A 15,113-nucleotide genomic window follows, 5' to 3' on the forward strand; every position below is an offset into this window, starting at 1 on the left:
ACACTTATCTAGTCTCTTTGCAATTTGCAAGAATACAACACATTGTTATTAACTATAGTAAGCATGTTTTGCAGCTGAAGTTCTTGAACTCATTCTTCCTAACTGAAATTTTGTACCTTTTGACTAACTTTCCCTAAACCCGTCACCTCTATCCTCTGGTAACCACCGTTCTATTCTCTACTCTGAATTCAACTTTTTAAGATTCCACATATAAGTGAGATTGTGTCCTATTTGTCTTTCTTGGCCTGGCTTATTTCACTTAACATAATATCCTCCAGGTTCATCTGTGTTGCTGCAAATGACAGGAGTTCTTTTAAAAAAAAAAAAAAAAATACAGATAGGGGTCTCACTATGTGTCCTAGGCTAGTCTGGAACTCCTGAACCCTGGGCTCAAGTGTTCCTCCCACCTTGGCCTTCCTTCCAGAGTGCTTGGATTACAGTTGTGAGCTACCACATCTGGCTGGATTTCCTTCTTTTTAAAGATTGAATAGTATTCCATTGTGTGTGTGTATACCACACAGTGGAATATTATTTAACTATAAAAAGAAGGAAGTATTGATAACATGCTCCAACATGGATAAACCTTGAAAACGTTTTGTTAAATGAAGGAAACCAGACACAAAGGCCACATATTATGTGGTTTCATTTAATATTCAGAATAGGCAAATCCATAGAGACAGAAAGCAGATGTGGTTTTCAGGGGTTGGGGAGGGAATGTGGGCAGTGACTGCTTGATGAATACAGAGTTTGCTTTTGGAGTGATGAAAATGTTCTGGAACTAGATAGTAATATTGGTTGTACTACACTGTGAATGTACTAAATGTCACTAAATTGTACGCTTAAAATGGTTAAAGCCCAGGTGCAGTGGCTCATACCTGTAAATCTAGCACTTTGGGAGGGTGAAGCAGGAAGATTACATGAGTCCAGGAGTTTGAGACCAGCCTGGGCAACACTTGAAACCCTGTCTCTATTTAAAAAGTACAAAAATTAGCTAGGCGTGGTGGCATGTGCCTTTAGTCTTAGTTATTTTGGAGCTGAGGTGAGAGGATCACTGGAGTCTTGGAGGTTGAGGCTGCAGTGAGCCGTGATTACACCAGCTGGATTGCACTTGTGCCTGGGCAACAGAGCGAGACCTTGTCTCAAAATAAATAAATAATAATAAAATGGTGAAAATGGTGAATTTTAGTTATGTGAATTGTATTTAAAAAATAATGGCATTTAGAAAGACTTTCAGAAATGTGTACTTTATGTCTTAGACCGGAGAAGGTAGTTTAGCTAGAGTGGAGTCTTTGTAAGGGGCAGTGGTGGATGCTAAGGGTGGGAAAAGGTTTGGCTAGATATTGAAAGATATTGACTGGCCAAGGAGTTTAGCAGCTATAAATATAGCACCATATACTCCATGAGGAAGAAGGAAACTCAAGAGAGGTTGGTGCTCTGGGAATTGCAACTAAAGATGAAGTTTCAAGCAAAGGCAGTGAGTTTTATCAGTCTGTGCCGTTGCTACTTACCTAACAGAGTTTTGTGGCAATCTCACAAAAGTTTCAATATTTAGAGTTTCTTCTTCTAAAAAAAAAACTTTATAAAAGGATAATCATCTTTTAAAATAATCATCCTGACTATAAAACTATGTTGATAAAAAATCTAAACATTATATAAATATGTATGCTAATAAAAAGTTCCTTTGAGTTTAAAGAATTAAAGCACCTTTAATTCTTTTACCCCTTGCTTCTCATATGGTAAATCCAGAGTTATCTAGACTGTTTTTTGCATAAACTTAGCATCATCATCATCACTTTTTCACAAAAATAGGCACATATGATTCATAGTATTTTTTGCATGTTTCTTTAAAAAATGTTTATCTTGGTTGTCTTGCACTTCTTTTTTTTTGGACCATTACATTATATGCTATTTTATTTGTAAAAACAAAAAGTTGAAAAGTAACGGTTACATACCTCTATTAGAGGATGAATTGTTATAAAATGTGAAAGTAGCTAACACACACTGAGCACTTAATATGTGCCAGGCACTATTCTGAACATGTTAATTTATTGACTCTTCATAAGCTCATGAGGTAGATATTATTGTTATCTTCCTTTTGCAGAGGAGCTAACTGAGGTACAGATGAAAAAGTTGTCCTGCCAACGTCCAGAGTTAGGTAGTGGCAGAGATGGGTTCCAGGACCAGCTTCATCTCCAACTCATGTTCCCATGAGGAATGCTGTGGCTGGTGGTGTCAGATTTTACTTAGGATTTTTTCAAGAAAAGTCAATCTGGAATTTTTTGTGAAATTTTCCAAGTTTTGATGTTGGCTTAAAAAATAGCTTTATTGATATGTAATTCAAATGCCATAAATTTACCCCTTTAAACTGTACATTTAATGGTTTTTAGTGTATTCACAATATTGATTGTATAACTGTTTCTTCTATCTAGGTCAAAAACATTTTTAGCACCCACAAAGGAGACCCCATCCCATTCCTAAGCAGTCACCCTCCATCTTCTCTTCCCTCAGCCCCTGGAAACCACTAATCTTCTCTCTGTCTCTATGGATTTGCCTATTCTGGATAATTCACCTAAATGAAATCAAATAATTTGTGACCTAGTTGTCTGTCTTCTTTCATTTAGCATAATGTTTTCAAGATTCATTCATGTTGGAGCATGTATCAGTGCTTCATTTTATGGCTGAATAATGGTTTTTTTTTTTGTTTTTTTTGTTTTGTTTTTTTTGTTTTGTTTTTTTGTTTGTTTGTTTGTTTTTGAGATGGAGTCTCACTCTGTTGCCCAGGCTGGAGTGCAGTGGCACAATCTTGGCTCACCACAAGCTCCGCCTCCCGGGTTCAAGCGATTCTCCTGCCTCAGCCTCCCAAGTAGCTGGGACTACAGGCGTGCGCCACCATGCCTGGCTAATTTTTTTGTGTTTTTAGTAGAGATGGGTTTCACTATGTTGGCCAGGCTGGTCTTGAACTCCTGACCTCGTGATCTGCCCGGCTTGGCCTCCCAAAGTGCTGGGATTGCAGGCATGAGCCACCGCACCTGGCAATAATATTCTTTGTATAGATATACCACAATTTGTTTATTCATTTGTTGATGTACATGTGCGTTGTTTCTACCTTGTGACTTTTAGCAATAATGCTGCTAATGAATATTAGTGCACAAGTATCTCTTTCAGTCTCTGCTTTCAGTTCTTTTGAGTGTATATCTAGAAGTGGAATTGCTGGATCATATGCTAATTCTGTGTTTAAGCTTTTGAGTAACTACCACTGTTTTCCACAATGGCTACACCATTTTACATTCCTGCTAGCAATGTATGAGAATTCCAGTTTTTTTCATATCCTTGCTAACACTCTTCATTTTCTGTTCTGTTGTTGTTGTTGTTGTTTATTACAGCCATCCTAGTGGGTGAGAGGTGGTATCTCTGATTTAGATTTGCATTTCCCTAATGACTAATGATATTGAACTTATTTTGTTGTTTTTGTTGTTAATTTACCGAGCTGAAAGAGTTCTTTCTACATTCTAGTTCAAGTCCCTTAATCAGATATATGATTTGTAAAAATGTGTAGGTTCTGTGGGTTTTCATTTTCTTGATGGTATCCTTTGAAACACAGAAGTTTAATTCTGATGACATTCAATTTACCCATTTGGCTGTGTTTTCATTTAGATGGAGTCTCACTCTGTTGCCAGACTGGAGTGCAGTAGCGCAATCTGGGCTCACTGCAACCTCTGACTCCCTGGTTCAGGTGATTCTCCTGCCTCAGCCTCCTGAGTAGCTGGGATTACAGGCACGTGCCACCACACCCAGCTAATTATTGTATTTGTAGTAGACATGTAGTTTCACCATGTTGGCCAGGATGGTCTTGATCTCCTGGCCTTGGGATCCGCCTGCCTCAGCCTCCCAAAGTGCTAGGAGTACAGGTGTGAGCCACTGCGCCTGGCCTTGGCTCTGTTTTTAAAAAGAAATACCTGATAAGTTAGATTCCAGCCCACTAATCGCCCGCTTGTGATTGCTGCTCTGCTGCCACTGCCCCAGAAACCATTTGGAAAAATCCTCATGCTTTTTGAAAATACCTGTTTTCCAAAGAGATGGAGCAAGCTCTGGAAGGCAGGAAAGGCAGATTTCTCACCAGGAGCAATTTTGTTTTGGTTCCCCTTTTCCATTCCTGAAATTCCTTCACTTAGAACACCTTGATGTAGACGTGGGGGCATAGTAGGAAGTGGACAGAGGATCAAGGCCTCAAGGTCTTGAAAATTTTATGTTGATCAAAAGAGAATATTGGTTAAAATAAAATATTAAATTGGTGAAAATAAATATTTGCCTTGAGCCATAGATTATGTCGTTTAAAATCAGAATGACCATAAGAGTGTAGTTAGTAATTGTGTTTCTAGGAAGAAAGGTTTATGGACCAGTACACCTAGAAGTAATTTGGGGTAAGGTCTTACTCTTCATATTTCTTTATGTGTGTACTTGGGAGGAGAGGAGGACAGATAACTGTATTCATTCATAGTCATTCACACACCTTAGTGAAAAATAGTTAAATCTGCAGGAAAAACTCTACCAAGAAAACTCTACCAAAGAAAACTCTACCAAGAATAGGAGAGCTTTACTTTGGAGGTGGAAAGGGAGTGCAAGTTTTTGTGGAACAGTCTGTTGAGAAGCAGTACAAACCCAGATAGGCTCCTGGACCACGGTGCAAAGAGAGAATGGGGGAAAGTCAAGGGTGCCATGTTTACTGAATCTATGGCTTTGCTTAGAGCTGGACCTTGGCTGAGGAAAGGAGGAAGAAACATTTGTGTTATTCTTTCCCTCTTATACTAACACACCTGCATTGTTAGTCCTTGGGTTCACCCCAAAGGCATTTTGCTGACCATTTTGGAGACATGGTTACAACTCATCTTATGGTTTGTGGGAAAGTGGGTTCCAGGTTCTAAATAACACCCTTATGTTGGGAATGCAAATTGTTGATCTCTGGGAGACTAAACGTATGTCTCATTGTCACCTTGATTTCAGAGCATATACTCTTAACTCTGAATCCATGAAGTCCTGTGATACAGAGGTGGGGATGAGTTCCCGTGTGCTTAGTGAGAGGGTTCAGGAAAGAGTTTGTTCAAGAAATGGAATTTGTGGAAGAACTTTGAGTGAACAGCAGGATTTCAGCCAAGGGAGGGAAACTATTATAGATGGAGTGACCTATATGAGCAAAGACTTGGGAGCTGGGAGTTGGATGGAGTTGGGGTGGGGGCATGTTTGAAGTTCTGAATTTGTCATTTGGGTTGGACCATAGACTACATGCAGGAGGCAATTGAACCCTGTAGAAGTGGTGGAGCTGAGGCAGGGGCAGATTGTAGAGGACCTGGAATGCTAGGAGAGAAGTTTTTATTTATTTTATCAGTCAGTGGAGAGCCCCTAAAAATGGTAGGGGCTAAAGCCATACTTCAGCAAGATTGGTCTGATAGTATAGCATACATAGATTAGAATTAGGGCTTACTGTGTGACAAGCGTGGTGCTAATAATAATAGCTGACACAGTGTGCTTTTGCACTGTTAATTTCTTAATGTTCCTCATAAAGTAGTTACTCTTGTTTTACTCATTTTATAGATGTAGAAACATGCACATAGAGGCTAAGTGATTTCCCCAGAGTTATACAGCTCGTAGTGGTGGAAGTGGGATTCAGCCTGGGCAGATAGGCCCTAGAACCCATGCTCTTAATGGCTGAGCCCAAAAAAATGGTGATATTTACAGCATTGTCAATGCAAAGGTACATGGGAAATTATGTTTAATAGTGTGTTTAACCTGCATTTTATGGTAGCTGAGGCAGTACACTAGAACTCTATACAGTCAATTTCCTTTTATAGCTGAATATTTGTCCAACTTTTCCATTCCTTGTCTTCTTTTTTTTTTTTTGAAATGGGGTCTTGCTCCGTCATCCAGGCTGGAGTACAGTGGTACGATCTCAGTTCACTGCAGCCTCTATCTCTCAAACTTAAGCAGTCCTCCCGTCAGCCTCCCAAGTAGCCGGGACTATAGGCACATGCCTGCATGCCTTGCTGTTTTTTTGGTTTTTTTTTTTTTTTTGTAGTAGAGACGATGCCTCAGTGTGTTGCCCAGACTGGTCTTGAACTCCTGAGCCTTGGCCTCGCAAAGTGCTGGGATTACAGGCGTCAGCCCATCACACCTGGCCTCCATTCCTTTTCTATAACTTAAAACTCTCCATTTTTAAAAAACTCCTCAGCCTAAAGACTTTAAATCAACATTTCAAATCAAGTTTGTCATAAAACTACAATCCAGTTTTAAATCCCTACAAACATTGGGCATTATTAATTACCTTTTATGTTATAATTTATTATTACCTTTTATATGTGTATTTTGAAATTTTCTTCTCTTTTCAAGCAATTTACTATTACTGGTGAATGTTTCTTTGGGAGAGTTCATATGTACATGCAAACATATGATTAAGAAAACAGTCCAAAAATTCAAGGCTTTGAGATGTTTAGCAAATGATACATTTTACTGTAGAACAAGTATGTGTACAGGTTAAGTTTTTAAAAAGCTATTTATGTCTTTAAGTCCTCACTGTTGCAACTGTCCTTATTATTCCTAATTTTGCACTTGATTGCTATCAATTCCAACCACTGAGCTGATGAATTCAATTTACTCTTTCCACTCTTCTCCCTCTACTGGAATACTGATATTCATGACAAGCTATAAGGTATTTCACTAGAGGGAGCATAGTTAAGGAAAGGCATGCCTCTTGTGCAGAATACAGCCCTGGCTCTTTCTGGAGAAGAAAGAAGGAAAGGGAAAGATGTAGTCAGAGGAGTGAGAGAGGATTTGAACAAAGGCTCAGCCAATTTTAGGAGGATATAAAGAAACCAAAGCCTTATTCATTCCTAATTCAGTGGATCTGAGTTTCTTGCTGCTCAAATGACTTCAGTCCTTTGGGGTTGATAATGGAGAATCTCTGTTACCAACCCTGTAATTTACACAGATAAGTATACTGTACTTACTGCTTTTCAAGTTTATTAAAATGTTGTATTGGGACTGGTGGTTTTTTCCAAGTAAATATGGTTGTGTGGGATCTTGTATCTTAGAAATGTTTTGGGTAGTTTTTGCCTTTTTACATTAAACTGGATTTAATGTTGGAAAGGTCAACTTTTTGTTTTGTTTTTGTACATTGTGACACCTTTGGCCTTTGAACAAAACATTTTATGAGTGCAAAGAATCCTTTCTGTAAAGAGAGACTTGTTACCCTTGGCATCTACTGAGAACATCCCTAAATTTGGGTGATGAGATAAGACCACATTTTAAATACGTCCTTGGAAGGGATGAAATGCACAGAATTTGCAGTACTTCACCTCTGACAACCCAGTTCTTAAGCCATATACAATCTAGTTGGTGGTGACAGTTTTTTTCCACAAGAGTGTTTTCATGAATTGTTTCCCCTACTTTCTACTTTTCTCACATACTCAGTGAAATTACTATCTTATCTTCACCCTGGTGCCCAGTAGAGTGCCTGGTCTGTAGCAGGCAATCAGGAATTGTTGGATACATTGAATACTCATTACTCAAGCCATATACAATGAATATTACTTCAGTTTGCAGACAGTAAAGTTCCTCAGAGTTACAAGGCATCATCAGAAATGTACTGGCAGAATCTCTGATTGATATTATACAGGCATAATACTATATTAAAATAGCATTAAGTGAATATAAATTGTATTGCCCTGGTGTGGTGGCTCATGCCTGTAATCTCAACACTTTTGGAGGCCAAGGCAGGAGGACTGCTTGAGCTCAGGAGTTTGAGACCAGCCTGGGCAACACTGTGAGACCTTGTCATCTCCACAGACACAAACACACAAAAAATTTATATATATTTATGTTCTTTTTATAATTTGGTGGTATGGAAAGGGAAGATTATCTAGGTAAGAGGTCATCAAGTTCTTTACTGTGGGCCTGTAGATAATACAGCTAAGTATTGGGTTTCTGTTGTACTCTTGTTTATAAACAGTGTGCTTTGCATAAGGAACGCTTTTAAAAGTTGCCAAAATTCAAATATCAGATGCACTGTCTCAGCTTGCTGTTTTGACTTTTTTTGGTGACTCATTCCAACTTTAAGGAAACCTCTAGCAACCGTGGATATCAGAACATTTCTAGGAATTAGGACTTTTTTATGGGTGAAGAAAGAGTGGATAAAATGCATTGTCTGCAGCAAAAGAGAATTGGTTGGAGAAATACCAGGAAATGCCTGTCAATCTCTTGTCTGCACATCCTCTTCAGTTTGATAGTAAGTTTCCTAAAGGATTTAGCTGAATTGCTCAGTTTGATATAAGACATTTATTTATAGTGCTTATTGATGAGATTCCTCAATGATTGATAGCTGCTATTAGTTTTGAGTATTGAGGAACTCAATAATTGGTAGCTGCTATTCGTAATAATTTCCCTTAGTAACGATCATAATGCCAAGAGGATACTTAATATTTTTCATTTTAAGCCTGGTTGTGTTTTATTAAACCAATCAAAAACTTTGAAGAAAGAAAGAGGTATCAAGCAGGAATTGGGAACGAAGTTGAAGTACTCTTTAAGTTGCTGTATTGATCCCCATTGGCTAGAAGTCATATTAGTGAATCTTGAAGTCGTTTCACATCCAAAAGGGGAAAATCAAGCAATGTCTTGAGGAAGTAGGACCATACTTCATGTTTGCCATTCTCCTTATTTTTGTTCTCACTTTGTACTTTCAGGGATCTGAAGAGCTGTACTTAACAAGCAAGCGCCCTTTTTTATCTATGTGGCTTGGTGGCTGCAAGCTTTTCTTTTCACTGGTAGCTTCAAATGCCGTTAAAATCCAAATTTTCGTTTTTCTTAAGTGTAGAATTTCAAAATTCCAAGTAATAAATTATGTACTTTAGGAAAACAGAGATTGGATGTTTTCATGTAATTATTCAGATTTGCAGTGATTTGGCGTGAATGAAAAATTGAAAATCTGCACAGGGGTCATCTAAGCTATGTTAAAAGTTAGTAGGGAACTATATTCCTGTCAAGGGAATTATATGTTTTACTCCTGTGCATTTTTCTCATTGATAGTCTTATGGAGGAAGTTAAAGCTTTAGAAATGATTTTTAAAATTAAATCTTTCCAATCATTTCTACTATTTTGGTTATTTTGATAAGGACAGGAAGTAACCATGGTTGTACTTTTTGGACTTGTTTGCATGCAATGCACGAAAAAATTTTACAGACTTATTTCTAAATCTTTCTAAAATAAAAGTGTGTGTATGTATATGTGTATGTGTGTGTGTGTCTCTGTGTGTGTGTGTGCTTTTAAATTTTGAACCCCAAACCCTCTTTACCAGTCCCACCTTATGTTTGGGTTGCAGTAACATTTCTTTATTAATTTTTATGCTTATGTAAACTTTTCTGTGTTTCTGCAAGTTGGACCAACAAAGAAGTTGGCCACCTCTGTCACACCAGATGTTTGAGGTAAAAAAAAAAAAAAAAAAAAAAGGATAATTACACTTCCTCCCCATCTAGTCAGAGAAAGCACTTGGGAGCAAGCATCTCTGACACACATTACAGGAGTTGATATTACTGCAGTGTGAAACATGCTGATCAGAATCATTGTTTTTGTCTCGGCTTCAAATGTTCACATCAATTTGAGAAAATAGTAATACCAACACTTACTGAAAGTGTTTGGTGTGGTCTGCTACTGTTTCAAGTATTTTGAATGCTTTAGGTCATTAAGTAGCCTTTTATTTTGCCATCTGTAGCCTGTCGCTAAGCAAATATTGTGTGTGTTGGGGAGGGATGCTAAGTTTTGTAGGCCAATGCTTAATTTAGTGAACAAAATTTGACCGAAAACAGTATTTTCTAAACATGTTTTGTAGGAATTCCTTATATTCTCCTACTCCCTGGGGTCTCGTCCTGTCCAAGAAAAGACAACCATAAAGAGAGAAGGACTAACAAGTTAAAAATGAATCAGATTTTTATTTTTGGGGTGAATGAATCACTTCCAGGAGCAGTGGAAACCCAGAAACTTGGGGTGGTGCTTCTAAAATATGTACACGGGTTAAAGCTCCTCTCGGTTTGTTTCACTCTCCTCCATTCCCTCGCATACTGATCTCATGGTCTCTCTTTGCTGGACGAATTCAAGTTCCCCGGGCGCACAATGTGACTTCCAATTGCGGGTCGGGGGCACACATGTGGGCGGCGTGGCGTGCACACGGTACTTCGTCCTGACACCTGGGCAGACACCTGGGCGGCACTTCCCCGCCAGCCCAAGGTCCCCTGCATGCCCGGCGTCCACTCTGCGGCGGCTTCCCATTCATGCTTTTGACAACTGCGCGGCAGCCTGCAAGCTGAGGGCAAAGTGCCCCCTGCACCAGCCTCTCCTGCGCTGCCCGGGGGCCGGCCGGCCGGCTCCTCCATAGGTGGCTGCATTTCCGACTTCGCCCTGGCTCCAGTCCGGGGGCTTGACGTGCAAACTTCGCCGGAGCGAGCTGAGAGGGAGGGACCGGCAAGTGGGAGGAGGCGGCGGGAGGCGCCTCCGCTTAAGGGAGCCGGCCGGGCGCCGCCGCTCGGACGGACGCGCGGACGGAAGGAAGGAGCGGGGCAGCCGGGCCGGGCCCGGGGATGCGAGCGGCCGAAGGGTGGGCAACTGGAGGTCCTGGGGTGCGGCTCGGGCTTCCCCGCGCGGGCTGTCGTGGTGGGGCGCGGCGCTGGAGCGGGGCCGCTCTGGCGCTGGCCTCCGCGGCAGGTCCCTGGGCAGAGGCAACCAGGGGACCCAGCGCCGCGGTGGCGGGCCGCCTGCTGCCCGTCCCCTCCCTCGGGCGGCCGCGAGAGTCGAAAGCGAAAGCTAGCCCGCGCCGTGGACTTTGCGCCCGGGGCGGGGGGTGGCCTCCAGGAGGCGGGCTTGGGGGGCTGGGCGGCCAGGGGGGCGCTGTCAGCGTGCCCCACCCGGTCCACGGGCCGCGCACGCCGCCGGAACTCCCCGGCGCCTCCTTAAAAAGCGGCCCCCGCGCGACTCTTTCCCCCTTTTTTTTTTGTTACATTGTAGGAGCGGAAAGAATGTCGGAGCGGGCCGCAGATGACGTCAGGGGGGAGCCGCGCCGCGCGGCGGCGGCGGGCGGAGCAGCGGCCGCGGCCGCCCGGCAGCAGCAGCAGCAGCCTCCGCAGCCCCAGCGGCAGCAGCAGCCGCCACCGCCGCCGCCACGGCGCCCACGGCCGGAGGACTGCGGGCCCGGCGCTGCCTCCACCTCGGCGGCCGCAATGGCGACGGTCGGGGAGCGCAGGCCTCTACCCAGTCCTGAAGTGATGCTGGGACAGTCGTGGAATCTGTGGGTTGAGGCTTCCAAACTTCCTGGAAAGGACGGTGAGTGTCCACGCCCTCCTACCCCCCTTCACCCTCTCGCGACCCCCTCGTGTCTCCTCCCCTCCCCCCGCCCCCGTCCTGTGACCCGCCCCCTCGAGGGGCAGAGATGCTATCGTTTGCTGGGTTGCGGAACGCGGAGGTGCCCACACCTACCCCGTGCGTGCGTGAGCGTGCGTCACACTCCCGGCCACTGACCTGCCTCTCCCCTCCTCCTGTGTGTGTGTATCTCCTAGGGACAGAATTGGACGAAAGTTTCAAGGAGTTTGGGAAAAACCGAGAAGTCATGGGGCTCTGTCGGGAAGGTGAGTCCAGCCCCCCTGATGGAGTTTGTACGAACCCCTGGGAAGTTTCCTTGACACTTCACTGGGGCCGGGAACTTCAGCCCACCATACCGACTCCCCGACTCCCCCACTCCCCCGTGCCTACGAAGATGCTGCCTGAGGAGAGGTGGGAGGGAGGGGGCAGAGCGCTTGGAAAGTTTGGTTTGGGTGCCTCCTGTAATAAGGAGCATCCGGAATCCTTCTGTGGCCAGGCAGGAGCAGCATTATTGGTGATGAGTGCTGGGAACCGGCGGGAAGTTTAACCTGGATCTCTGCATTTCTGATCTCCTTATGGAGAAACACGAGTATAGGAAGGAATTCTCAGCTTTGAAACCTTTCCACGAATGCTTTGGGGACATTTTTTGTTGGCAGTCGAAACGAATTTTGAACTTAAAGATGCTGCTTTATCTATGCAGTCTTATTTCTGTAGGATTTAAGGCACAAGTTGAGGATGCTACAAAGAGATCATCATAACCCGGAGTGCAATTCGATCACATTTTTTTGCGAGCTGCCAAGATCGGGGGGAAAGCAAGCCAGAATTTTATTTGGTAAAACAAGCCTTTACTGCCCGTAGCTAGTGAAATCAGGGTCTAATTATTTGTTAGTTTTAAACTGTTTGTTAAAAAGATACACTAGGGAAATAGCTGTAGCTAAAGGTATGTCTCCAAATGAAAGTCAGGCCAGGTATCTGGAAACTGTCAGACTTTTTCTTGAGATTTTCTTTTTCTGTCAATAGTCAGCTTTTGCTGTCTAATACCTGCATTAGGCCTGGGCACGCCGTGGTCAGAAAGGACTTCTGAAGTTCAGTGAACTTTGGGTTCAGTTTCAAGTCATTCTTTCAGTGACTTAGGACAAGGCTTTGAGTGAGATTTGGACCCGGAATACTGAGTTTATAGTCCCCGAATGCAGTTTTATTTCTCACTTGTAGCCGTTTATTTTGGCAGAATTTTTGTCTGTGGCCCAAGAATAGGTAGAACTTTGGCAACTGGAGCATTTTTAAGTCCAAAGTTTGCCCCTTTTTACTGTCTTCACATTTCCTTCTTGTTTTTCACACCTGCTTTTTCTTCACTTAACTCTGTTTCAGTTTTTTTGAATTGGCCACTTCTTGGTCTCTTGGCACTGGGAGGAAGAGTAAGACCAGTGAAAGCCCGATGAGAGCTTCCAATTGGAACAGATTATAGAACAAATTAGTTGATTTTTAAAATGAGAATTGCTGTTTGAGGGTAAAGGAAAGCAAGGGAAAGCACAGGACTTGTTGATGATGTTGCAATAGGAAAAATCAGTTGCTAGTCCGGTTTTAGTGCTGAATTGGCAGCCTGCCTGGGCTTAAAAAGTTAAAATCACTAGGTGGCAACTCATAGGAAGTAGTTGGAGTAGGGCTTTAGAGGACCTGACCCACTCTTGTTCTTAGTTTTCATTCTCTGGGTGTGGATACATATCCCATAAAAGCTTTCTAAATCTGTGGGAAAACAAGATTCTAATTATCAATAATTCTGCTGTAAAGGATGAGTTAAGTGTATTAATGTTACACTGGGTGCCTTGAGCTGGACAGGGATCCAACCAAATTAAGGGGACTGTATCTAATTTTTGCTATATGTGTTATTTTCTGTTGGGATACATTTATCAGCATGTTTTCCATGAAGATTTAAGACCTTAAACTACCTGCTTTGAGGCACAAAAGGGACATGAATCTTGTTAGTGTTTTTATTTTGTTTTGTTTTGTTTTGTTTTTTTGAGAAGGAGTCTCGCTCTGTCGCCAGGCTGGAGTGTAGTGGTGTGATCTTGGCTCCGTGCAACCTCCACCTCCTGGATTCAAGCGATTCTCCTGCTTCGGCCTCCCTAGTAGCTGGGACTACAGGCAGCAGGCCACCACGCCCAGCTAATTTTTTGTGTTTTAGTAGAGACGGGGTTTCACCGTGTTGACCAGGATGGTCTTGATCTCCTGATCTCGTGATCCGCCTGCCTCGGCCTCCCAAAGTGCTGGGATTACAGGTGTGAGTCACCGTGCCCGGCACTTATTAGTGTTTTTTTAAGGGTTCCCCTCCTCCCCCTTTTAAAGCTGCTGTAACCATTTAGAGGATACTGTAGCTACCAGGCCACTTGGAACTTATGCCTGAGTCGAGACTGAAGTTTTAAATTCAGTCAGTTCTTCATTTGTTTGTGACTTTGTGGATTTTCTGGGGATATTTTAAAATCCGAGTTTGAGGATGTCCGGCACTCACTCAGTGGACCTTTATGTTCTCGTAACAGACCGTTATAGGCTGCTTCAGAAATGAAAATACATTTAATATTATCAAAACTTACTAGACCATTATTCATTGTCTGGATAAAATCTGCTACTAAGAAAAGATGTTTTGAAGTTAAATCCATACTGATTCCTCTGTCTGGTCTCGAGCTCCTGACCTCAGGTGATCCTCCCGCCTCGGCCTCCCCAAAGAGCTGGGATTACAGGCATGAGCCACCACCCTCACCAGAAACTCCTCATCTTGAAAGATCTCTAGGAATATGCACTTGACTTGAATTCTCCAATTTGCAATTTTGGACCTAGGGGTTATAAAGCCTGGGTGTGAGAGAAAGCTGCTTAACCTTGCATTAGTTGTTTCATCTTTCCGAATATACTTTCCCTCTTTGGAAGATAATAATACCAACTTCCCAAGGTTATTGTAGGAGTTGAAATTAAATTAGATAACATGTGAATGACTCAGTACACACTAATTCCTTTTAACTCTTCCGACTGCTGATAACCTTAGGCCTGACTTCTTAGTTCTATATTTCTAGGTATGGGGTTTTTTAATCTTTGACCTTTGAAAAGGCTTCAGGGGATTGTAGTTCCGCTGAAATTGTATGCAAAATAATGTGTCAGTTTTCTAGGGTAGGTGTTCACAGCTTCTCTTGGATTCTCAAAAGGATCATTTATATGTCCCCACCCCTAAAATTCAAAACTGCTAAGCCAGGCACTCTGCCTGTTTTTTCTTTTCACTTCTTCTTGTAACTTACTTTGACCAACTCCTATCAGGCAAGACTACCCAAGGGTTAATGCTGTGGCAGAAGTTTGGAACTCTTGATTTAGATAGAGGGAAATTATTTGTGGTTTTGGTAGGAAACCCACCCAAGGCAAGACTACCCAAGGGTTAATATTGTGGCAGAAAGTTGGAAGTCTTGATTTAGATGGAGGGAAATTATTTATGGTTTAGGTAGTGTATCATCCCTCTTCTGCCATTTAGCACAAGTAGGCAAATATTAAGACAAAATTTGGTTATCGTTCAGAGGTCAACCTAGTTTCGTTTGCATTCTTGTATTTGTATTGCCTTATTCTTGTTCTATAATTTGTAGTATTAGTAGTTAGCATGATTAATTTTGGTGGGAAGAAATTGGTAATACATTTTGACTTTTTGTTGTTGTTGTTGAGACGGAGTCTCGCTGTGTCACCCGGGTTGG

General features: G+C 42.4%; 1 protein-coding gene across 11 annotated transcripts in view; it reads left to right on the forward strand.

Annotated features, from left to right (window-relative positions):
• Nucleotides 1-15,113, forward strand: part of LOC105483316 (ataxin 7) — a 150,526-nt gene that overhangs the window by 38,253 nt on the left and 97,160 nt on the right. For 8 of the 11 annotated variants that reach the window (XM_071092037.1, XM_071092029.1, XM_071092030.1 and 5 more), the window contains 2 exons: nt 11,041-11,355; nt 11,589-11,657. In XM_071092037.1, coding sequence (XP_070948138.1) covers nt 11,052-11,355; nt 11,589-11,657 — 373 coding nt within the window. In that variant the 5' untranslated portion in view covers nt 11,041-11,051. Of the gene's footprint in view, nt 1-10,553; nt 10,634-11,040; nt 11,356-11,588; nt 11,658-15,113 lie in introns of those variants that run through there. The other 3 variants (XM_071092032.1, XM_071092038.1, XM_071092034.1) reach the window with 2 other exon arrangements.

Source organism: Macaca nemestrina, chromosome 2, assembly GCF_043159975.1.
Source record: "Macaca nemestrina isolate mMacNem1 chromosome 2, mMacNem.hap1, whole genome shotgun sequence".
NCBI lineage: Eukaryota > Metazoa > Chordata > Mammalia > Primates > Cercopithecidae > Macaca > Macaca nemestrina.